The sequence below is a fragment of the Salvelinus fontinalis genome, chromosome 29 (genome assembly GCF_029448725.1).
Source record: "Salvelinus fontinalis isolate EN_2023a chromosome 29, ASM2944872v1, whole genome shotgun sequence".
NCBI lineage: Eukaryota > Metazoa > Chordata > Actinopteri > Salmoniformes > Salmonidae > Salvelinus > Salvelinus fontinalis.
Genome location: NC_074693.1, coordinates 14,005,817 through 14,032,052, shown reverse-complemented (window position 1 = coordinate 14,032,052; position 26,236 = coordinate 14,005,817). Strand labels below are relative to the sequence as shown.

At 44.4% G+C, this 26,236-nt stretch overlaps 1 protein-coding gene across 2 annotated transcripts in view; it reads right to left on the bottom strand.

Moving 5' to 3' along the window:
• Positions 1-1,065: 1,065 nt before the first annotated feature.
• The window catches only part of LOC129827461 (TSC22 domain family protein 1-like), a 59,313-nt gene continuing 34,142 nt past the window's right edge, over positions 1,066-26,236 (bottom strand). Inside the window, exons 1-3 of one of the 2 annotated variants that reach the window (XM_055888345.1) lie at positions 16,161-16,418; positions 3,594-3,645; positions 1,066-2,736 (exon numbers count right to left, since the gene is read on the bottom strand). In XM_055888345.1, coding sequence (XP_055744320.1) covers positions 2,452-2,736; positions 3,594-3,645; positions 16,161-16,396 — 573 coding nt within the window. In that variant the 5' untranslated portion in view covers positions 16,397-16,418 and the 3' untranslated portion in view covers positions 1,066-2,451. Of the gene's footprint in view, positions 2,737-3,593; positions 3,646-16,160; positions 16,419-26,236 lie in introns of those variants that run through there. The other variant, XM_055888344.1, reaches the window with a different exon arrangement.

Here is a 26,236-nt window from a genome sequence, read left to right as displayed (position 1 = left end):
ACCATACATCTGGAGAAGACAGGTTACATCAGGTCTCTAGTCTTACGTTGAGGCTGAGGTCACATCAGGTCTCTAGTCTTATGTTGAGGCTGAGGTCACATCAGGTCTCTAGTCTTATGTTGAGGCTGAGGTTACATCAGGTCTCTAGTCTTACGTTGAGGCTGAGGTCACATCAGGTCTCTAGTCTTATGTTGTTGCTGAGGTTACATTAGGTCTCTAGTCTTATGTTGAGGCTGAGGTTACATTAGGTCTCTAGTCTTATGTTGAGGCTGAGGTCACATCAGGTCTCTAGTCTTATGTTGAGGCTGAGGTCACATCAGGTCTCTAGTCTTATGTTGAGGCTGAGGTTACATCAGGTCTCTAGTCTTACATAGAGGCTGAGGTTACATTTAACATACGTAGTTGTTTGAAAAGTTAATACGTGCTACTTTGGAAAAAGATTTAAGAAAATTTTGTTGATTTTCATTTGACCTACACCTGTAAGAATCATTTAGTTCCTCTGTTAAAATGATCATTAATTAGATGTAAAATGTTTTCTTGGGGGGGAAAAAAATATTTTAACAGCTTTAAGATGTAAGCCTATGTGTAAATGATTCACTTTCGCATAAAAACTTAGATAAGATCTTAAAGAACTTAAATCCAAATAGCAGTGGGTCTTGAAGCTCTTAATCGCATGGCTAACACGAGTTGTTGTATGTTAAATAGTTCATTATAAACTGGGTAGTTTGAGTCAAGAACTCTGATTGGCTGACAGCCGTGGTCTATCAGACCGTATACCACAGGTATGACAAAACATGTATTTTTACTGCTCTAATTACATTGATAACCAGTTTATAATAGCCATAAGGCACCTAGGGGGTTTGTGGTATATTGGCCAATATAGCACGGCTAAGGGCTGTATGCAGGGATTCTGCTTTGCGTCATGCATCAGAACAGCCCTTAGCCGTGGTATATTGGCCATATACCACATCCCCTCGTGCGTTGTTGCTTAAAAATGATATAATCATGTTACTGTCCGTGTAGATGCAATGCCCTTGAGTAACAACAAGTGAAAGGGAAACATAGTTGTAGTGTAAACATAGGGTTTATTGCAAATGTGCATTTTGTATCCATTACATCATTTAAAAAATATATACCTGTTTCATGGACACAATACAGCAACAATACCTAACGTTTATCAAAAAACAAAACATTACTGCTAACAAGAGTTCTCCCTGTGAACGATGTACACATGGTCCAGGTTGCTTGGTTTCGTTTGGAGTAGTAATGAGACAACGTCTTTGGTAGTTAGAAAACACAAAAGTCCATTGTGGAAATGTTGGTATTCCTCTTCTGGAGATAGGCACTATAGTCATGCCATTGATTCAAGTTGAGGTTGGCATCTGAACACGCAGAACATGCCTGCTAGGTCAGGATCGCATTCACAGCCTTTAGAAGAAAAATCAGCTGCTCAAATTCATCTCCAGCCCACTACTCTGAACATGTTAGTAAAATGTAGAGAGCTAGGCATACTGGGAAGTAGATACTTCCCTCCCCATAATAAATCATTTAACTGAACAGTTACAATGCTCCTATTAACAAGTATTCCATTTTGTTCAGAATCAGAAGAAAAGTAAAATAGCAGGATTTTCCCCCATAAGCAGCACACCCCAACTGCAGAGAATACAAGCAATGATGTTCTGAATCATGATTATGGTAATCAGTTATCAGCAGTGAGGTTGAGATAGAGAAGCAACAGGCCTCTCTCTCCCAGCAACAGTCCAGGATCTCCTAGATCCTCCTTCTCCTCGTTGTACTGGAGCTCAGGTTTGGTTCCCTGAAGACACGTTGCTTCTTCTTAAGGAATATTGACAGAGAATATCAGTAGATGGTGGCAGGTGGAAGCAGTCACAAGATGGCTGAGATATGGTCTGACTGACTCCCCAGAACTTGTGCTATCAGAAGAAGAAATCCACATGGTGGGGTGGGGTCTAGCAGAGACTGGAGGACCGTCTCTCTGTCGGTCTTGGAGAAGATTTCCTTTTTCCTTGGCTGGACCTGGAGAGGAAAGCTGGAGGACGGGCCACTCTGGCGTGGAGAGGCATCCCCAGGATCAGGTCCCTGGGCCAGCCCTGTCTTTTAGCCCTCTCCTTCCTCTGTAGCAGGGGTGGTAGAGAATGGCTAAGGGGTTGGCCCTCCTGGCCCAAGAAGGCCGGAGCCTCCCCTCTGTCCCAATGCAAGCGTTCTCCGGCTGGCTACATGTGAGCCCTCTCGTTTAGCGCTTTTGTCTAAAGAGAAAGAGTCTAGATGTCGTAGGAAAGGCTCATTTTAGCTTATAGCTTCAGCCTATAGCCGCTAGTTAGAGCATTTTGTCATGTGCTCCGTTCATCAATTGTGTTTCATCATCTGTTACAGACAGCTTCACTGAAGTTGGCAGCGACGATTACAACTGGAGGACCAAGGCAGAACCACCTATACAGCAGAGCCAGCGCTGATGTGGCAGGACTGGTCAGGGTTATGGAGTCCAATTTGAGCCTGTTGCTGGTACTGGTTGTCCAGCTGCAGGGGAACCAGAGCGTCTGAGTCGGACGGAACCCGTTCCCGGAAGCTCTCCATCTGTTCTGGACTGGCCAGGTTCTTCAGAAGGCTGTTCTCACGTTCTAGCTGGTTGTTCTTCTCAGCCAGCTCTCTGATCTGCTCCTTGAGGATCTCAACCTCCTCCCTGACTGCGTACATCAGGTGGTTCTTCACCAGATCCTAAGATAGGAGAGAAGGAATGAGATCTACTGTTAGAAACGTCTGTTTAGAGAGAGAGAGCAAGAGAGAAAGAGAGTTCTGTGCAACTCATACAAACTAAATCTATCCATTTAGGGTGATTTATAGCACAAGCTTAACCTCCCGTGCCTTACAAACACCTGTGGTAACTTGTAGTAACAGGCCATTTGGATACAGAGATTTGTACCCATATGGCCTGTATTAAGGTACTAAAGTTTATCAATAAACTAAATATTTAATAGTTTGACTGTTGTACCTGCCCGACTCCCTGTCTGACTCAGAACGCAGCAGAAAGAACATAGTCACATGCCACATCACGTGGCCCTGTAGCCACCCAATGCTGCAGGCACGTATAGTTCCATCTCTCTAGTATCCCTGCATATTGTAAATATGGTATGTAAAACTCACTTGTTAGTACACTTACTTACTTAGTGTATTTATTGTGTTTGTTTTGTTCTAGTAATACATTGTTATTGATTATTGAATTGTTGGGTTTTGAGTTGACAAGAAAGGCATTTCACTCTACTTGTGCTTGTGCCATTAACACTTGAATCTTCTACTGTACTATTTTTTAATTTCACCTTTAATTAACCAGGTAGGCCCAGTTGAGAACAGGTTCTCATTTACAACTGCGACCTGGCCAAGCTAATATACTTATGTAGTTGACTAAAGATTAGTCTGCTATGATGACCAACGTACTGTACAGTATATGATTATTATGGGCAAAGTGCATGAATATGGTGGGGTACAGAATACCCCAGTCTACTATTAAGGGTTATTGGCTTATTATGAGCGATGATATGAATGATAAAGTGTATAATTCTGCTGCTGATACATACCATTGCCTGTTCTATCTTGTTGTCAATGGCAACAACGCTAGCACCCGAGGCACTGTGGAGGAGAGAAGAAGAGATGCCATAAGTCAACATATCAAATCAAAGCATTTGATCAAAACGAACAAAACGGGGCATTATGCTCTCGTGCTGACACCATACTGCCTTTATGGCATCAGATCCAGCACCAAGAGTCAACTTATTTAGAGTATATTTTTTTTAGATGCAATTGCCATGTAAAGCCATCACAAATGTTTGTTTAATTTGTGTTTAGGCTATTTATGTCCACGAATGAACGTTGCTACGACTCTGATCCTATTTTAGATTGGACAAGTATATGAAAATAACAGCCTGCCTGCACCACCCTTATCCTACAATTCTGCATTTTTTGTTGTTGTTGTTGTTGCAACCTAGCTAGCTAGATACATTGTTGCGCGCTGCAAAGGATGACATAATATCGAGATTGTTTCAAGATATTCAATCCACTCCATCTACTTTGGTGTTTGAAGACGCACCCGGAGGATACATGCGGCAGGCTGGAGTCAAATTGCATTACTCAGACTGCACAGCATTACGGTAATTCTAATGATATCATAACGAATACCGGCATAGCCTGGATGTGTTGTGTCTATTTGCAAATAAATACATGTGACTATCTCAATCTCGAATTGCAACAATTTTGATTAAATAATGAAATCTATTACGCACAAATTACGCATCAATAACACACTAAATCAAGTGCGGTTATCTATTTACCTGTTGTCGAGTTTTACAGACACCACATCTCCTCCTACTAATGAGGAGAAGAACGAGATGCTGAAGTTATGTAACTGATAGACAGCAACCTCCATTGGCGTTTTGAAGATCTCCGTACTCATGTTCAGCAGTAGACCCGTTTGGATTATGCTTCTCGCCACGTTTGCGACTGGTTGAGTAGATAAATCTACCTAGATAGATACAAATCCGGGGTGACTGTATTCAGCTTAATCACTCGAGTGACTGCAAGACTCGATTCGGTTGCTTTAGTTGTGACTTCAGTTGAGCGTAGTGCGGTAGGTTGATGTCGGTGATATGAGCCACTTTATGTTTCAGCGAGTGAATCTATTTCTGCCACCGGCGGCCCTTATAGCTGAACTGAATCCTGACGTCACCTGACGCCAGAATACATTATGCAAATCCACCGTGGCATAAGTGCCCATCTGCCCCCGTTCTGAACTCCTACAAAACACAGTAAGCACTCAGTTGTCCCGCAGACCGAATTCATTTACACGCTGAAGCAAATAAGCAAAAATAAATGCACAAATGAAGTGTGTGCTTATGTTTCTTTATGCGTCTGTTTTGAGTGAATGGTTTTGGTTGTATAACATGTCATGTACAGACTAGGAATAATTTGGCTTGTTTTTTTCGTTGTTGTTTTGCATCAACTGAAAATATTTTTAAAGGAATGCTACAACGGAATTATGTATAATTATTATAAGCCTCGTATACCTAATTATTGCTATTTTTCATTCAATCATACATTTTGTCAGTGACCATGTGCAACAAACAGTATGGCGATATTATGAAACATAGCCTATAGAGGCAAACTAGAATCTGGATATATTGAATGCACTAGTAACGCCTGTGTTATTGGTTTATAACAGGATGTCTACATAATGTTTGTTGTTTTGACTCTGTGTTATCTGCAGGTGTAATAGTAGAAGACATTGCAGCATGTTCCAAAAGGAAGTTTTGGGGAACTCCTCATCCATAAGGGTACTTTTCCACCCAATGCAAGGCTCTGGTTATTTTCCATCCTTTCCTCTAGAACTCTGCCACCCCCTGGTGGCCGACAGTTGAAGTTTTTCACTAGTTCATAATTTTTACTAGTGTTATATTTTAGGAGGACAAACAAACAAGCCTACTTGGCGAGCATTTTAGCATTTTTGAACAATGGAATTAAAAATATTAGAGCTGATTTGTAATACGCAGTGTGGTTTTGCTGTCCTAAAAGACTCTCACTATCAGGCAAGAGTTTCAGCATAAAGACATCTTATAGGGGCCAATGCTGTCCTCCATACATAGCTCTACCCTGTGCATGCACCATACTAGCTGCCTTGTTGCTATGGGCTTTCACTGCATTGCAACACAGTTACAACTTTAACACCTCCAACATCCCGTTGTGTTGCTAATTTTAGTTCATATAAGACAAAAAAAAAGGTGTACTGTAAACCATTTTGTGAGGAAAGACATCATTTATCTGTAACCCTCTGATCCAATTAGCAAGGTGAGACTCCAGTTTAGTCTCTCTACACCAACCAGATCTCACAGAGCCTTGTTCAACGTATTGGTATCAATAGTACCTGTCACTGGTGATTTCACGCTGTGGAGCTGCCAGGCTTAGTACCAGACAGGGCTTTATGTGTCCCAACTGGCATTCTATTCCCTATTTAGTGCACTACTTTTGACCAGCGGCCCATAGGGTAGTGCACTACTTTTGACCAGAGGCCCATAGGGTAGTGCACTACTTTTGACCAGAGGCCCATAGGGTAGTGCACTACTTTTGACCAGAGGCCCATAGGGTAGTGCACTACTTTTGACCAGAGGCCCATAGGGTAGTGCACTACTTTTGACCAGAGGCCCATAGGGTAGTGCACTACTGTTGACCAGAGGCCCATAGGGTAGTGCCCTACTTTTGACCAGAGGCCCATAGGGTAGTGCACTACTTTTGACCAGAGGCCCATAGGGTAGTGCACTACTGTTGACCAGAGGCCCATAGGGTAGTGCACTACTTTTGACCAGCGGCCCATAGGGTAGTGAATAAAGTGCCAGTTGCAGCCCTAGTGTAGTTGTTCCGTGCGTTCTCTGCTTAGCAGCGGTCTCTGTTCAGTTTTCTTGGAGATCGCTCCGCAACACACCCTGCAGCACTGTCGTTCAATAGCAGTTGATACGCTGTAAACCACTGACTTGTCATTACCACCAGTGGCGGTTCTAGACCATTTCAACTGGGGGGGGCCAAGCTGGGGCCAGTTGTACTGTTAGAGGGGCCAGTTGTACTGTTAGAGGGGCCAGTTGTACTGCTAGAGGGGCCAGTTACATTAGACGTTATGGTTGTCATATTGTTTTCTTCACTGCATTAGCAGGCAAAAGACCATGTTCATAATCATCATCGTTGCCACTGTCTAATAACGGATGTAAAAATGTGTTATGTAAAAATTATTTCATACTCCACATTTAGGGTTTCCACAAGGGGGTCCAAAATTGTTGTCACAGGGGCACTGCCCCCCCCCCCCCAGAACCGCCACTGATTCCTACTCGCCAAATGGACTCATGCTCGCAACAAGTTCTGACTGAGCTCAATCGTCATGAAAAGCCAATACACCAATGAGTTTCTCTCTTTCATACAAACGTTGAGAATACAAACAAATTCATATAACGACAAGTCCTGACCAAACATCCACAGCATGACGGTAAACACAGGGAATTCTTTCAGAACAGGGCAGAATGCTTCAGGAAACAGGGATTCAGGAAACAGGGCTTCAGGAAACAGGGATTCAGGAAACAGAGATCCGGGAAACCGGGATTCAGGAAACAGGGCTTCAGGAAACAGGGCTTCAGGAAACAGGGCTTCAGGAAACAGGGCTTCAGGAAACAGGGCTTCAGGAAACAGGGATTCAGGAAACAGGGCTTCAGGAAACAGGGATTCAGGAAACAGGGCTTCAGGAAACAGGGCTTCGGGAAACAGGGCTTCGGGAAACAGGGCTTCGGGAAACAGGGATCCGGGAAACAGGGATCCGGGAAACAGGGATTCAGGAAACAGGGCTTCAGGAAACAGGGATTCAGGAAACAGGGCTTCAGGAAACAGGGCTTCAGGAAACAGGGATCCGGGAAACAGGGATTCAGGAAACAGGGCTTCAGGAAACAGGGATTCAGGAAACAGGGATTCAGGAAACAGGGCGTTGTTGTCATTTTATAGAAGGTGACGATCAGCTGAAATAAGGAAGTCCTATCTCATAGTAGTAGATGTGAGTTTCTCTTTCAAACAATCCCCTGGCCACAGGTACACAGCTAATAGCTAACGTTAGCCAAAGCAAGTTAGCTAGCTACTGTTAGTGCAACCCTAAGTAACAGTACAGATGAAGATGAACAATGAAAAGGCTTACTGTACATCTTACTGTAGAAAGTATTGGAGAAACCAAGTCTAGGTTGGAACCATTGCTGTTAAAATCATCATTTTTTTTCTTAACTTGAAACAACTGATTGAAGCAAGATACTTTTTGAGGCAAACCCACACACAGGTCTGGGTTGTTAATCTACAGCAGGAAGTGGTCTCCTGCCTGACTGAGGAAGCAGTAGATGTTCTGGTCCAGTTTGGCACCATGTTTCTGTGTCAGTCAGGGTTCTCAACTCTCACATACTTAATAAATCAAGTTCAGAAACAGTCTCAATGCTGAGCATGACCTCAATGCTGCACTGTCAACAACTGAGTCCAGAATGCTTGTTTAAAACCCCAACCAGCAGCACACCTCTCATTAGGACTGTGTGTGTGTGTGTGTGTGTGTGTGTGTGTGTGTGTGTGTGTGTGTGTGTGTGTGTGTGTGTGTGTGTGTGTGTGTGTGTGTGTGTGTGTGTGTGTGTGTGTGTGTGTGTGTGTGTGTGTGTGTGTGTGTGTGTGTGTGTGTGTGTGTGTGTGTGTGTGTGTGTGTTTTCTGGTCTACATCCATGTGATTATTTTTTATAAATCTTTTAATTTATTTAAATTGAACCTTTTTTAACAAGGCAAGTCAGTTAAGAACAAATCGTTATTTACAATGACGGCCTACCCCGGCCAAACGTGGACGACGCTGGGCTAATTGTGCTAATAACTTGATTTACCCAGTTGTGGCCCACTTTTTGGAGGTAGGCCACTCGATTTTATCTCTGCGTTATATTGGCATCGAACATGTCACCCTCCCTAGGAGAGGGGGTGACCTTGATAATTTATTGTTAAAACGAGAGGCTGCCTGGATCTTTAATTTAAAGACCCTTGCTCCCTTCGGTCTCAACGTAGACTTTGATCTGAAGCCATTCTTGTGATTATTGTGACTTTGCCATTGTAATTGTTTGTAAGCTTGTGTAGTCTAAAATGAATCTATGATCGTATGCTATCTATTTGTTTTTTGTATGCTGCTCTTTGTATGCCATTTTATTATTTGAGAATTAACCAATGATATTAGGCCACTCTTGGCCATGATTACAGACACCTGTGTGTCTTTTGACACTATATAAACGAGTCATCCCGCAGTGTTTGTGATTATTCCCTGATGAAGACAGCTTGTCTGTCGAAACGTTGGTAATTCAAATTTTTGCATCTGAGCTCCTAGAGTGTGCGGCTCTCCTTTATTTTCAAGTGTTCTACTCCGCTAGCCAGCACCTCGCCTAAATAGATGTTCTACTCCGCTAGCCAGCACCTCGCCTAAATAGATGTTCTACTCCGCTAGCCAGCACCTCGCCTAAATAGATGTTCTACTCCGCTAGCCAGCACCTCGCCTAAATAGATGTTCTACTCCGCTAGCCAGCACCTCGCCTAAATAGGTGTTCTACTCCGCTAGCCAGCACCTCGCCTAAATAGATGTTCTACTCCGCTAGCCAGCACCTCGCCTAAATAGGTGTTCTACTCCGCTAGCCAGCACCTCGCCTAAATAGATGTTCTACTCCGCTAGCCAGCACCTCGCCTAAATAGATGTTCTACTCCGCTAGCCAGCACCTCGCCTAAATAGGTGTTCTACTCCGCTAGCCAGGACCTCGCCTAAATAGGTGTTCTACTCCGCTAGCCAGCACCTCTCCTAAATAGGTGTTCTACTCCGCTAGCCAGCACCTCTCCTAAATAGGTGTTCTACTCCGCTAGCCAGCACCTCTCCTAAATAGGTGTTCTACTCCGCTAGCCTGCACCTCTCCTAAATAGGTGTTCTACTCCGCTAGCCAGCACCTCTCCTAAATAGGTGTTCTACTCCGCTAGCCTGCACCTCTCCTAAATAGGTGTTCTACTCCGCTAGCCAGCACCTCTCCTAAATAGGTGTTCTACTCCGCTAGCCAGCACCTCTCCTAAACAGGTGTTCTACTCCGCTAGCCAGCACCTCTCCTAAACAGGTGTTCTACTCCGCTAGCCAGCACCTCGCCTAAATAGGTGTTCTACTCCGCTAGCCAGCACCTCGCCTAAATAGGTGTTCTACTCCGCTAGCCAGCACCTCGCCTAAATAGGTGTTCTACTCCGCTAGCCAGCACCTCGCCTAAATAGGTGTTCTACTCCGCTAGCCAGCACCTCGCCTAAATAGGTGTTCTACTCCGCTAGCCAGCACCTCGCCTAAATAGGTGTTCTACTCCGCTAGCCAGCACCTCTCCTAAATAGGTGTTCTACTCCGCTAGCCAGCACCTCTCCTAAACAGGTGTTCTACTCCGCTAGCCAGCACCTCTCCTAAATAGGTGTTCTACTCCGCTAGCCAGCACCTCTCCTAAACAGGTGTTCTACTCCGCTAGCCAGCACCTCTCCTAAACAGGTGTTCTACTCCGCTAGCCAGCACCTCGCCTAAATAGGTGTTCTACTCCGCTAGCCAGCACCTCGCCTAAATAGGTGTTCTACTCCGCTAGCCAGCACCTCGCCTAAATAGGTGTTCTACTCCGCTAGCCAGCACCTCGCCTAAATAGGTGTTCTACTCCGCTAGCCAGCACCTCGCCTAAATAGGTGTTCTACTCCGCTAGCCAGCACCTCGCCTAAATAGGTGTTCTACTCCGCTAGCCAGCACCTCTCCTAAATAGGTGTTCTACTCCGCTAGCCAGCACCTCTCCTAAACAGGTGTTCTACTCCGCTAGCCAGCACCTCTCCTAAATAGGTGTTCTACTCCGCTAGCCAGCACCTCTCCTAAATAGGTGTTCTACTCCGCTAGCCAGCACCTCTCCTAAACAGGTGTTCTACTCCGCTAGCCAGCACCTCGCCTAAATAGGTGTTCTACTCCGCTAGCCAGCACCTCGCCTAAATAGGTGTTCTACTCCGCTAGCCAGCACCTCTCCTAAATAGGTGTTCTACTCCGCTAGCCAGCACCTCTCCTAAATAGGTGTTCTATTCCGCTAGCCAGCACCTCTCCTAAATAGGTGTTCTACTCCGCTAGCCAGCACCTCTCCTAAACAGGTGTTCTACTCCGCTAGCCAGCACCTCTCCTAAATAGGTGTTCTACTCCGCTAGCCAGCACCTCTCCTAAACAGGTGTTCTACTCCGCTAGCCAGCACCTCGCCTAAATAGGTGTTCTACTCCGCTAGCCAGCACCTCTCCTAAATAGGTGTTCTACTCCGCTAGCCAGCACCTCTCCTAAATAGGTGTTCTACTCCGCTAGCCAGCACCTCTCCTAAATAGGTGTTCTACTCCGCTAGCCAGCACCTCTCCTAAACAGGTGTTCTACTCCGCTAGCCAGCACCTCTCCTAAATAGGTGTTCTACTCCGCTAGCCAGCACCTCTCCTAAATAGGTGTTCTACTCCGCTAGCCAGCACCTCTCCTAAATAGGTGTTCTACTCCGCTAGCCAGCACCTCTCCTAAACAGGTGTTCTACTCCGCTAGCCAGCACCTCTCCTAAATAGGTGTTCTACTCCGCTAGCCAGCACCTCTCCTAAATAGGTGTTCTACTCCGCTAGCCAGCACCTCTCCTAAACAGGTGTTCTACTCCGCTAGCCTGCACCTCTCCTAAATAGGTGTTCTACTCCGCTAGCCAGCACCTCGCCTAAACAGGTGTTCTACTCCGCTAGCCAGCACCTCTCCTAAATAGGTGTTCTACTCCGCTAGCCAGCACCTCTCCTATACAGGTGTTCTACTCCGCTAGCCAGCACCTCTCCTAAACAGGTGTTCTACTCCGCTAGCCAGCACCTCGCCTAAATAGGTGTTCTACTCCGCTAGCCAGCACCTCGCCTAAATAGGTGTTCTACTCCGCTAGCCAGCACCTCGCCTAAATAGGTGTTCTACTCCGCTAGCCAGCACCTCGCCTAAATAGGTGTTCTACTCCGCTAGCCAGCACCTCGCCTAAATAGGTGTTCTACTCCGCTAGCCAGCACCTCGCCTAAATAGGTGTTCTACTCCGCTAGACAGCACCTCTCCTAAACAGGTGTTCTACTCCGCTAGCCAGCACCTCGCCTAAATAGGTGTTCTACTCCGCTAGCCAGCACCTCTCCTAAACAGGTGTTCTACTCCGCTAGCCAGCACCTCGCCTAAATAGGTGTTCTACTCCGCTAGACAGCACCTCGCCTAAATAGGTGTTCTACTCCGCTAGCCAGCACCTCTCCTAAATAGGTGTTCTACTCCGCTAGCCAGCACCTCCCCTAAATAGGTGTTCTACTCCGCTAGCCAGCACCTCCCCTAAATAGGTGTTCTACTCCGCTAGCCAGCACCTCTCCTAAATAGGCGTTCTACTCCGCTAGCCAGCACCTCCCCTAAATAGGTGTTCTACTCCGCTAGTCAGAACCTCTCCTAAACAGGTGTTCTACTCCGCTAGCCAGCACCTCCCCTAAATAGGTGTTCTACTCCGCTAGCCAGCACCTCACCTAAATAGGTGTTCTACTCCGCTAGCCAGCACCTCACCTAAATAGTTGTTCTACTCCGCTAGCCAGCGCCTCACCTAAATAGGTGTTCTACTCCGCTAGCCAGCACCTCGCCTAAACAGGTGTTCTACTCCGTTAGCCAGCACCTCGCCTAAATAGGTGTTCTACTCCGCAGGCCAGCACCTCACCTAAATAGGTGTTCTACTCCGCTAGCCAGCACCTCTCCTAAACAGGTGTTCTACTCCGTTAGCCAGCACCTCGCCTAAATAGGTGTTCTACTCCGCAGGCCAGCATCTCCCCTAAATAGGTGTTCTACTTCGCTAGCCAGCATCTCCCCTAAATAGGTGTTCTACTCCGCTAGCCAGCATCTCCCCTAAATAGGTGTTCTACTCCGCTAGCCAGCATCTCCCCTAAACAGGTGTTCTACTCCGCTAGCCAGCATCTCCCCTAAATAGGTGTGCATTTCTTTCTCTTCTAGATTATTTTTCTTCTAGACAGCCCAGGATCAATCAGTTTATTCCAGTTCAGGGGAAAAAAATCATGATTTGTATTTTAACAGCAACGGTTCCAACCTAGACTTTCTTTCAACAATAATTTCTACAGTAAGATGTACAGTAGGCCTGATCATTTCTACAGTAAGATGTACAGTAGGCCTGATCATTTCTACAGTAAGATGTACAGTAGGCCTGATCATTTCTACAGTAAGATATACAGTAGGATGTACAGTAAGATGTACAGTAGGATGTACAGTAAGATGTATAGTAGGCCTGATCATTTCTACAGTAAGATGTATAGTAGGCCTGGTCAGTTTTCATCTGTACTGTTACTTAGGGTTGCTCTATCAAAAAGCCTGTGTGTGTGTGTTCTGTTCTTCATCAGTGTGATGTGATCAATCAGTTCGTTCCAGTTCAGAATGCATTGAATTTGAACAGTTCCAACCTAGACTGATATGTAGATATGAGTTTTTAATGGGGGAAATAAACATGACTAGCTATTTATATGGCTATTTCGTTTCATTGTTATTTGTTTTTGTCTATATTGCATTTGTTTTAGGCATAAGGGAAATGAAATGTACCAATATTTACATACAGTTGCATATTTTCCTGAGCTTGGGTCCCAGGAAAACACATAATTTGTCATTTGGATCCCAGACTGGAAAAGTTTATTAACCCTGGGTGGTAGTCACAGGGGTCATGGCTTAGTACTGGTACTTTAAAAAGCTGTACTGTACTGTTTCCTATCTAAATGCCGGAGGGAGAGAGAGGGATAGGGAGAGAGAGGGACAGGGAGAGAGATAGAGAGAGAGAGAGGGGTGATGGAGAAGGAGAGAGAGAGAGGGGGATAGTGAGTGAAAGAGGGATAGTGAGTGAAAGAGGGAGAGAGAGAGAAAGAGAGAGAGAGAGAAAGAGAGGGACAGGGAGAGAGAGGGACAGGGACAGGGAGAGAGAGACGGGGGGATGGAGAACGGAGAGAGAGAGAGAGGGACAGCGAGAAGGAGAGAGAGAGAGAGGGACAGCGAGAAGGAGAAAGAGAGACAGCGAGAAGGAGAGAGAGAGACAGCGAGAAGGAGAGCGAGAGAGACAGAGAGAGAGCGCGAGAGAGAGAGAGACAGAGAGAGAGCGTGAGAGAGAGAGAGAGACAGAGAGAGACAGAGAGAGAGAGACAGAGAGAGAGAGAGAGAAAGCTGTATTTCTTATACCTCTCACCATGAGAATGTAAACAAAGTACTGGTGTTTGACCAACAATGAGTCCTACTGTTTATATTATCCTCAGCCATATTACCCTGAGTCTTACTGTTTATATTATCCTCAGCCATATTAGCCTGAGCCCTACTGTTTATATTATCCTCAGCCATATTACCCTGAGCCCTACTGTTTATATTATCCTCAGCCATATTACCCTGAGTCCTACTGTTTATATTCTCCTCAGCCATATTACCCTCAGTCCTCCTAGCGTTTATACGCTATAAGATAAAGTGTCAGCCAGCGTCCATTAAGATAAGTGTGCTCCAGCCTAAAGGGACCAGCACGATCTATGACTCATTACAGAGCCTCCCAAAGGGCAGTATATTTCGCCAGAATGCACTACTTTTGACCAGGGCACATAGGACTCTGGTCATACATAGAACACTATACAGGGAAAAGGGTGCCATTTGGTACACATCCCTGGATCTATGAGTCATGATACAGCCAGTTAGGCATTGAGCCAGACTTTCCATCAGATGTCCTGGTCTGAGAGCCACGCACAACACATTCTAACAATTTAGTCTCTCATCTGGATCCCTATGGTGACCTCCAGAGGCCCAAGGCTTTGGATACATATGGTGACCTCCAGAGCCCCAAGGCTTTGGATACATATGGTGACCTCCAGAGGCCCAAGGCTTTGGATACATATGGTGACCTCCAGAGGCCCAAGGCTTTGGATACATATGGTGACCTCCAGAGGCCCAAGGCTTTGGGACCCCATGGTGACCTCCAGAAGCCCAAGGCTTTGGATCCTCATGGTGACCAGAGCAGGGCTTTGGATCCTCATGGTGACCAGAGCAGGGCTTTGGATCCCCATGGTGACCAGAGCAGGGCTTTGGATCCCCATGGTGACCAGAGCAGGGCTTTGGAACCCCATGGAGACCAGAGCAGGGCTTTGGATCCCCATGGTGACCAGAGCAGGGCTTTGGAACCCCATGGAGACCAGAGCAGGGCTTTGGATCCCCATAGTGACCAGAGCAGGGCTTTGGAACCCCATGGTGACCAGAGCAGGGCTTTGGAACCCCATGGTGACCAGAGCAGGGCTTTGGATCCCAATGGTGACCAGAGCAGGGCTTTGGATCCCCATGGTGACCAGAGCAGGGCTTTGGATCCCCATGGTGACCAGAGCAGGGCTTTGGATCCCCATGGTGACCAGAGCAGGGCTTTGGATCCCAATGGTGACCAGAGCAGGGCTTTGGATCCCCATGGTGACCAGAGCAGGGCTTTGGATCCCCATGGTGACCAGAGCAGGGCTTTGGATCCCCATGGTGACCAGAGCAGGGCTTTGGAACCCCATGGTGACCAGAGCAGGGCTTTGGGTCCCGATGGTGACCAGAGCAGGGCTTTGGATCCCGATGGTAACCAGAGCAGGGCTTTGGATCCCCATGGTGACCAGAGCAGGGCTTTGGATCCCCATGGTGACCAGAGCAGGGCTTTGGAACCCCATGGTGACCAGAGCAGGGCTTTGGAACCCCATGGTGACCAGAGCAGGGCTTTGGAACCCCATGGTGACCAGAGCAGGGCTTTGGAACCCCATGGTGACCAGAGCAGGGCTTTGGAACCCCATGGTGACCAGAGCAGGGCTTTGTGTAGTGCACTGTTATCTTTAGGACGTAGTCTACAATCTCTATTCGCCTCTGTAGCCCAGAGGAATTAGGAGTTTCACATTATGTGGAAAAATCAACAGATTTCATCAATATCCTGTGCCTAGCATTCATGGGAAAAACCATAACTAATCATCCTGAAGGTAAGCCTCTACGATGCAGAGAATAGCATAAAGACATGGACTGACAAGTGGGAGTGAGATATACAATGAAAACCAAATCACAAGCCATCAGTCACATAGAGAAAAGGGGAGATGTCTCTGACAGACTCTTCTTCTCTGTAAACACAATGCATGTTCTTCACCCATAGACAATGGATCCACTGTCCTACTGGCAGCAAAACAAAGTTCTAAGAAGGAATAATATGGGCAGTTTTTTCCCCTTTCTTATCAAACAGAATGGTTCAGTATTTTATATACAGACAGAAGTATTTTACTACGTTATACATCCAACCTTCCAAACCAATTTTAGTCAATGTTACAGAGGAATATAACTTCCCCAGTGTTTATTAAACAGTTACAAATCAACCAAATGTCAACCTTCCCTACTATTCCTGACTGTCCCTGTACCTTCTCAACAAACCAACCAATCCCCTTTCTCTTGACAACGTAATGACACATTCAACCATCCACACGCTCCAAAAATGTTCTGAACACACTTTGAACGTGCTCCGACCACCACTTACCGCCGGTACCCCCTCTGGGACAGACTAGGTGAGTAGGGGGGTTGGTAGTGGTAGTTCATGGCTCTCGCAACGCTGCTCAGACGTCTCTGTGACTGCAGTGGGGCTGGGACGGCAGCAGGCGGCTCGGCTTGTCGCTGCATGGTTTGCTGGGCTGGCGCAGGGGATGGGAGAGGTGGTCTGCTTCTGGCCTGGCTAGGGAGTGGGACAACGCGGGGACGCGACCAACAGGCTCCCATCCCAACGACCAACAGACAAATGAGAGGATAGTGGTGAGACAGGGATGCTTTCACTGTTCTGTTATTCACCATTGTTTCTGTTTTTTCAGCGATCTCTCTCTCTCTCTTTCAAAACACAAAGAGAAAACTGACGAGGACACCTCTGGATGTGGGCCAAAGCCTACGCACAACGCAGCACACAGTGGCACTCATCGTGTGATGTTCCAAGGCCGTATTAGGCCCATACCATCAGGAACCATTCTAACACAACAGCTGTCCATGCACTGAATGTGAACCTCATTTACAATGAGGGAAAATTCTTTAATCTGAAACATTTATTAAACGGTTTTATGTAATGATTACTGATGGAATCTTTTGTGCAACAGACTGGAGTAAATCTTCTCTAACTGTCTCAGAGAGGCATAGCTAATCGTCATAACGATCTCTATTGTTGAATGAAACCCTGTTTGTGTTTGTAGTGGAACACTAGTCTTTCATTGTTCTGTGACATGGAACACGTAGCCAAGCTCTAGAGTATGTTGGGGCTCCCGAGTGGCACAGCGGTCTAGAGCACCACATCTCAGTGCTAGAGGCGTCATTACAGACTCTGGTTCAATTCCATGCTGTATCACAACCGGCCGTGATTGGGAGTCCCATAGGGCGGCGCACAATTGGCCCAGCGTCGTCCGGATTAGGGTTTGGCCGGGATAGGCAGTCATTGTAAATATGAATTTGTCTCAACTGACTTCCTTAGTTAAATAATAAAAAAATGTTTTATATCCAAAAGTCAGGGTTGTCTCTAGAGGTGAGTCAATCCAGTTCGACAGAAGTGGGGCGTGCACAGTTTCCTTTGGCACTCTTTTGTACCTGGGCAAAACGCTACTAAAAATGTAGAGAGATATATTGTACTGTGGAAGTACTGTTCCTACCTGTTACAGTTGTTATTCACATTTAATACAAGCTGAAGCAGGACATCATGTCAAAAACAAGGGCATTACATTACACAAGGTTGAAGATGATAAATTGTGTCAGTCTTATTAGTCCATAGAGTAGCTGTAGAATCCACTAACTGAGCTGTGGAAGGTCAACAGGGCTTTCCTTTCACACCCCTGGTAATTCATCTGTTACTGTGGGAGGTGGCGTGACCAGGTGCATGATTGATAGCTATGGGAAAGGTTAGGTTTTAGAAGGTCTGGCTAACTACCAGAGGCACAATAGTGACAGACCTCTTGAAACTGTCACTCAGTATTATGCAAGACCTCTTGAAACTGTCACTCAGTATAATGACAGAACTCTGGAAACTGTCTCTCAGTATTATGACAGACCTCTTGAAACTGTCACTCAGTATTATGACAGACCTTTTGAAACTGTCACCCAGTATTATGACAGACCTCTTGAAACTGTCACTCAGTATTATGCCAGACCTCTTGAAACTGTCACTCAGTATTATGACAGACCTCTTTAAACTGTCACTCAGTATAATGCCTCCAAAACAGTTGTAATACGTTCAAGCTCAAGTCGTTGATTTGCCATTATTTGGATGTAAGATCTAATGTAAAACTATTAGATATATGTCAGATAATATCAGATATAATATAACATACGATGTCAGATGTAAACTGTAGCTAGATTGACATTTGACACGTCATTCTGAATGATGATGATCACACACTGTGATCCCACAGTGCCAACATATTGTAATGCAGACTAATGAAACAGATATATTTCCTGACATGGTGGGAACACGGGGACAGATCAATGGTAATTCCCTGGAAAATGTCAGGGTTGTCTCAAGAGGTGAGTCAGTCCAGTTCGAAAGAAGTGGGGCGTGCACAGTTTGATTTGGCACTCTTTTGTACCTGGGCAAAATGCTAATAAAAATGGAGAGATATATATTGTACTGTGGAAGTACTGTTCCTACCTGTTACAGTTGTTATTCACATCTAAAACAAGCTGAAGCAGGACATTGTCACGCCCTTACCATAGAGAGCTTTTTATGTCTCTATTTTGGTTTGGTCAGGGTGTGATTTGGGTGGGCATTCTATGTTCATTTTTCTATGTTTTGTATTTCTTTGTTTTGGCCGGGTATGGTTCTCAATCAGGGACAGCTGTCTATCATCGTCTCTGATTGGGAACCATATTTAGGTAGCTTTTCCCCACCGATGCTTTGTGGGTAGTTGTTTTCTGTTGAGTGTTCTTCACCTGACAGGACTGTTTCGGTTTCGTGTATTCTCATTGTTGTTTTTGTTTAAGTGTTCTGTTTCAATAAAAGCCATGAACACTCAGCACGCTGCGCTTTGGTCCGATTCCTCCTCATCCGACGACAACACACGTTACAGACATCATGTCAAAAACAAGGGCATTACATTACACAAGGTTGAAGATGATAAATTGTGTCTGTCTTATTAGTCCGTAGAGTAGCTGTAGTTGCCACTAACTGAGCTGTGGAAGGTCAACAGGTCTTTCCTTTCACACAACTGGTAATTCATCTGTTACTGTGGGAGGTGGCGTGACCAGGTGCATGATTGATAGCTATGGGAAAGGTTAGGTTTTAGAAGGTCTGGCTAACTACCAGAGGCACAATAGTGACAGACCTCTTGAAACTGTCTCTCAGTATTATGACAGACCTCTTGAAACTGTTACTCAGTATAATGACAGACCTCTTGAAACTGTTACTCAGTATTATGACAGACCTCTTGAAGCTGTCTCTCAGTATTATGACAAACCTGTACGATTGGGTCAGTCATGTTACTCTGTACGATCGGGTCAGTCATGTTACTCTGTACGATCGGGTCAGTCATGTTACTCTGTACGATCGGGTCAGAGGCAACACATCAGTTGATTGTACAGATAGAGGTGACACACGAGTACAAATAGATTAACTATTTGCTGAGTTCTTCTTTTTTACTGTTCTAGTTATAATTGTACAGCTATACTCTTAAGAATATAAATATACCGGGTAGTTACTATATGTATTCTCGTTCTCTGGGTTTTCCGTCATGGTTTTATGGAGCCCAGTACGCTGTATTGACAGATATGTGGCTAATTTGACTTCAGAGGGGGATTAAAAACGTACATGGTTCCATGACCAAATGATCATTTATTTACAGGGGTTTTCTTTCAAGTTGCTATTTCAGTCATGTTATTGAGTTGCTTTGCTTACCTTTTGAATACAAACATTTTACCAATGGGAATGAATTACAAGTATATCCTCCTAGTATTTTGTTTAAATTGAAAAAGCAGTGGAAAAATGCTAGAGTTTCTACACTATACACAGACAGTGTTGTTGTTACAAAGCAAGACTCTTCCATGACACACCGATCTGAAAACACGAATAGCTAAAATGTAATGGCCTTCAGCCTTCCTCCTTAGGAAACATATTTGTGGCGCTGTGAAGAAAAAGGAAAAAAAAACAGGAGCTGCCTTGAGTTGAGTCATGTTCCAGAACAAAAGGTTACCACAGAGGTCAAAGTCATCCGTTTGTGTTTGTCTGTTCACACACAGTACAGATTTACCTCAGATGTGGACGCCTTCTCTGAACAGGAGGCTTCACAAGTGCTGACATCCAAGTGAGTGGTACAAAGTGTGCTGAGACCATCCAGACCTGTCTACTCTATACTGGTCCCTGTCTACTCTATACTGGTCCCTGTCTACTCTATACTGGTCCCTGTCTACTCTATACTGGTCCCTGTGTACTCTATACTGGTCCCTGTCTACTCTATACTGGTCCCTGTCTACTCTATACCGGTCCCTGTCTACTCTATACTGGTCCCTGTCTACTCTATACTGGTCCCTCTCTACTCTATACTGGTCCCTGTCTACTCTATACTGGTCCCTGTCTACTCTATACTGGTCCCTGTCTACTCTATACTGGTCCCTGTCTACTCTATACTGGTCCCTGTCTACTCTATACTGGTCTCTGTCTACTCTATACTGGTCTCTGTCTACTCTATACTGGTCTCTGTCTACTCTATACTGGTCTCTGTCTACTCTATACTGGTCTCTGAGGTTGTCCCTCCTCTCCCTCCATCCTTTCCTCTAGTAGGGTGCCTCACCGGAACACCTGTGACATGGTGACTGGGACAGCGCAGGACTTAGGCTGGAGGATCCCCCAAACTGTCTGTCTGTCTCTGTCTAGTCAGCAGAAGATCTGGATCAAACCGTCTGACGAAACCCCCCGGCCCAAAAAAACTTCTGCTTCAATATCAAGTAGTGTCTGGATGGAACAATCCCACGGTTATCCCCTTGGCACTGACTGGCTCATTTGTCAAAACTACAACCTCACTTATCTACTAGCTGGCACCTGTGCTGTCACCATGAACTACGATGACCAAGTCTTCTGCATAGAGAATCTGGAGGATAAAATAAAAGTACATGTAGGGATGGGCAGCGTCCTAAATAGTACCCTATTCCCTGAGGGCTCTTCGTCAAAAATACAGATGTAGAATTGAATTATTAAAACAACCCCCCGCCCCCAAAAAATGACAGTGAACTCTCAAAGCATCAGAACAATATAAGAGCATTATGGAGCACTATCAATTTCCTTCTCAATAAAAGGATGAAACCTAAATCCCTTTTCCAATTAATTCCTAAGCGACGGATCACTTAGTTCTGTTTTTCACAGAAATTGGTCCTACTTTAGCGGACACAATTCCTGTGACTGATGAATGCCCAATACAATTAATGAATCTGTCCCAATCTAGCAATGTTCAGTTAAAACCCTGTGTTCTGTAATGAGATATGTGGCATCTTATTTTCTCTGAAAAACCCAACCTCAGGTCACAACAGACTGAATACTTATGTAAATATGGTTTCTTCTTATACATTTTTTTTATTTGACAAATTATCTAAAAATCTGTTTTTCTCTTTGTCATTATGGGGTATTCTGAAGTCATTATTGGGTATTGTAATGTCATTATGGGGTATTGTAATGTCATTATGGGGTATTGTGAAGTCATTATGGGGTATTGTAATGTCATTATGGGGTATTGTAATGTCATTATGGGGTATTGTAATGTCATTATGGGGTATTGTGATGTCATTATGGGGTATTGTGTGTAGATTGCTGAGGATTTTTTATTTATTTAATCCATTTTAGAATAAGCCTGTAACGTAACAAAATGTGGAAAAAGTCAAGGGGTCTGAATACTTTCTGAAGGCACTGTAAGCACTGCTCTCAAGTCTCTATAGTGCAACGATCGTAACATTCATCAGTTACTGTAATATTACATGGACCAGTACACAACATACCAAACTACTATCAGCCTGTCGTCTGCAGAAACACTCTGTAAGAGTGACATCGTCTGACGGTTTTAGAATCCATTCAGCGTCACTTTTCAAACAACTCCTGAATATTCATCAGATGAACTATCTTTCAGTTGCTCAACTTGTTTACTCCTCTTTCTTCAAAAACAATTCTTACCATCAAATCATATCAAATCAAATTGTATTTGTTACATGCGCCAAATACAACAGGTGTAGGTAGACCTTACAGTTAAATGATTACGTACCATCCCTTAACCAACAATGCTTTAAGAAGTTAATAAAAATACAAATAAATGTTAAGTAAAAAATAAATAAGTAAAAAATGTCTGAAGTATTTGACAATTTTTAGGGCCTTCCTCTGACACCGTCTGATATAGAGGTCCTGGATGTCAGGAAGCTTAGCCCCAGCGATATACTGGGCCGTACGCACTACCCTCTGTAGTGCCTTGCGGTCGGAGGCCGAGCAGTTGCCATACCAGATGCAACCTGTCAGGATATTCTCAATGATGCAGCTGTAGAACCTTTTGAGGATCATGTATGAATTCCATGACCACTCAACAAGAAACACAAGTTACGCCACCCACATTCAAGAACAACCACTTTTCATTTACGAATCACGTACAGAGAACATGTGATCTGGAACTCACTCCCACCTGATTTTGCCAAGCCATCCCCATCATTGTTAAAAAAATAAATAATTTGCTGTCCATTACAGCTCTACACCACCAGTTGTAACTGTCCATTACAGCTCTACACCACCAGTTGTAACTGTCCATTACAGCTCTACACCCCCACTTGTAACTGTCCATTACAGCTCTACACCACCAGTTGTAACTGTCCATTACAGCTCTACACCACCAGTTGTAACTGTCCATTACAGCTCTACACCACCAGTTGTAACTGTCCATTACAGCTCTACAACACCAGTTGTAACTGTCCATTACAGCTCTACACCACCACTTATAACTGTCCATTACAGCTCTACACCACCAGTTGTAACTGTCTATTACAGCTCTACACCAACACTTGTAACTGTCTATTACAGCTCTACACCACCACTTGTAACTGTCCATTACAGCTCTACACCACCAGTTGTAACTGTCTATTACAGCTCTACACCACCAGTTGTAACTGTCTATTACAGCTCTACACCACCAGTTGTAACTGTCCATTACAGCTCTACACCACCAGTTGTAACTGTCTATTACAGCTCTACACCACCAGTTGTAACTGTCTATTACAGCTCTACACCCCCACTTGTAACTGTCCATTACAGCTCTACACCACCAGTTGTGACTGTCCATTACAGCTCTACACCACCAGTTGTAACTGTCCATTACAGCTCTACACCACCAGTTGTAACTGTCCATTACAGCTCTACACCACCAGTTGTAACTGTCTATTACAGCTCTACACCACCAGTTGTAACTGTCCATTACAGCTCTACACCACCAGTTGTAACTGTCCATTACAGCTCTACACCACCAGTTGTAACTGTCCATTTCAGCTCTACACAACCAGTTGTAACTGTCCATTACAGCTCTACACCACCACTTGTAACTGTCCATTACAGCTCTACACCACCAGTTGTAACTGTCCATTACAGCTCTACACCACCAGTTGTAACTGTCCATAACAGCTCTACACCCCCACTTGTAACTGTCCATTACAGCTCTACACCCCCAGTTGTAACTGTCCATTACAACTCTACACCCCCACTTGTAACTGTCCATTACAACTCTACACCCCCACTTGTAACTGTCCATTACAGCTCTACACCCCCACTTGTAACTGTCCATTACAGCTCTACACCCCCAGTTGTAACTGTCCATTACAACTCTACACCACCACTTGTAACTGTCCATTACAGCTCTACACCACCAGTTGTAACTGTCTATTACAGCTCTACACCACCAGTTGTAACTGTCCATTACAACTCTACACCACCAGTTGTAACTGTCCATTACAGCTCTACACCACCACTTGTAACTGTCCATTACAGCTCTACACCACCAGTTGTAACTGTCCATTTCAGCTCTACACCCCCACTTGTAACTGTCCATTTCAGCTCTACACCACCAGTAGTTTTCTGCTTAGATTATATTTCATTTGATATATTTTAATATACTTGATTTTCCCTCACAAATTTTTTTATCAAACCCCTACAAAAATGTCCATTAATTATAATCCACGTAACAATTCACATTTCCTGTAGCTGTAGGATTATTTTCCTGCTGTAGCAAACTGGCTCAAATTAAGTTACTACATCTGTATTGCCCTGTATCGGGAATGGAGTGACATTTGGTACGCCCAAGATATACGGTAACTGCTAGGATCGTCATTGTCTTTTCCTCACTGACTGAGAGCATTTGTCCCCAAGGTGAAAGAGAAGCCATGGACAGGAGGGAACTCAAATGATAAATGAGCTCAATGAGATTTACAAATCACATGTACCTTCCGTCTACACCACAATGATTATTATGTTTGCAACAAAATGAGTCAGACCTTTCCCCGATCCAATATGGACCTGTTCTGACGAACAAGGAAGTCACCGTCGTTGATTATTACATTTGTTTCTGTGGTGGCCCAAATAGCACTCCATTCCCTAGATAGTGCACTACTTTTCACCAGGACCCAAAGGGCTCAGGTCAAAAGTAATGTACTAAACAGGGAATAGACTTCCAATTGGGCCACGTGAACATTTTCATCAGTAATATTAAATTGTGGGTTTTATCTGCATGAATTTCTCCTCTGGCAGTAAATTAGATAAAGAGCTTCATCAGAGGATGAGATTCATTGATATGGTATCACTTCTGGGAGCAGAGGAATAATAGCTACCTTACTAAGTGGTAACAGGAATAATAGCTACCTTACTAAGTGGTAACAGAGGAATAATAGCTACCGTACTAAGTGGTAACAGGAATAATAGCTACCTTACTAAGTGGTAACAGAGGAATAATAACTACCTTACTAAGTGGTAACAGAGAAATAATAGCTACCTTACTAAGTGGTAACAGAGGAAAAATAGCTACCTTACTAAGTGTTAACAGAGGAATAATAGCTACCGTACTAAGTGGTAACAGGAATAATAGCTACCTTACTAAGTGGTAACAGAGGAATAATAGCTACCGTACTAAGTGGTAACAGGGAAATAATATCTACCTTACTAAGTGGTAACAGAGCAATAAAATCTACCTTACTAAGTGGTAACAGAGGAATAATATCTACCGTATGAAGTGGTAACAGTGGAATACTAGCTACCTTACTAAGTGGTAACAGAGGAATAATATCTACCTTACTAAGTATTAACAGAGGAATAATATCTACCTTACTAAGTGGTAGCAGAGGAATAATATCTACCGTACTAAGTGGTAGCAGAGGAATAATATCTACCGTACTAAGTGGTAGCAGAGGAATAATATCTACCGTATGAAGTGGTAACAGTGGAATACTAGCTACCTTACTAAGTGGTAACAGAGGAATAATATCTACCTTACTAAGTATTAACAGAGGAATAATATCTACCTTACTAAGTGGTAGCAGAGGAATAATATCTACCGTACTAAGTGGTAGCAGAGGAATAATATCTACCGTACTAAGTGGTAGCAGAGGAATAATATCTACCGTACTAAGTGTTAACAGAGGAATAATAGCTACCTTACTAAGTGGTAACATAGGAATAATAGCCACCGTACTAAGTGGTAACAGAGGAATATTAGCTACCGTACTAAGTGGTAACAGAGGAATAATATCTACCGTACTAAGTGTTAACAGAGGAACAGCTACCATACTAAGTGGTATGAAATACATTTACATTTACATTTTAGTCATTTAGCAGACGCTCTTATCCAGAGCGACTTACAGTAGAGTGCATACATTTTATTACATTTTACATTTCATTACATTTTACATTTCATTACTTTTTTTTTTTTTTTTACATACTGAGACAAGGATTACACTACCGGCCAAACCCTCCCTAACCCGGACGACGCTATGCCAATTGTGCGTCGCCCCACGGACCTCCCGGTTGCGGCCGGCTGCGACAGAGCCTGGGCGCGAACCCAGCCCAGCCTGGGCGCGAACCCAGAGACTCTGGTGGCGCAGCTAGCACTGCGATGCAGTGTGGTCTAGACCCTAGTGGACCCCAGACCACTTTCCACCCGGGAGGAAATAGTAATTCTGTAGACATATTTGGTAAAGTCTTACTGTATAGCCAGTCCAGGACATAACGGATTCTCAGAGTAGGAGTGCTGATCTAGGATGTTTTCTTATGATCTAAAAAGGCTGAACTGATCCTAGATCAGCACTCGTACTGTGAGACACTTTATGAATACAGACCCATATTTATCTAGTTCTATAGAATCACTTCTTTATTATGATCTAAAATACTAAACTGATCCTAGATCAGCACTCCTACTGTGAGACACTTTATGAATACAGGCCCATATGTATCTAGTTCTATAGAATCGCTTCTTTATTATGATCTAAAATACTAAACTGATCCTAGATCAGCACTCGTACTGTGAGACACTTTATGAATACAGGCCCATATGTATCTAGTTCTATAGAATCGCTTCTTCATTCCAGACAGAGGCT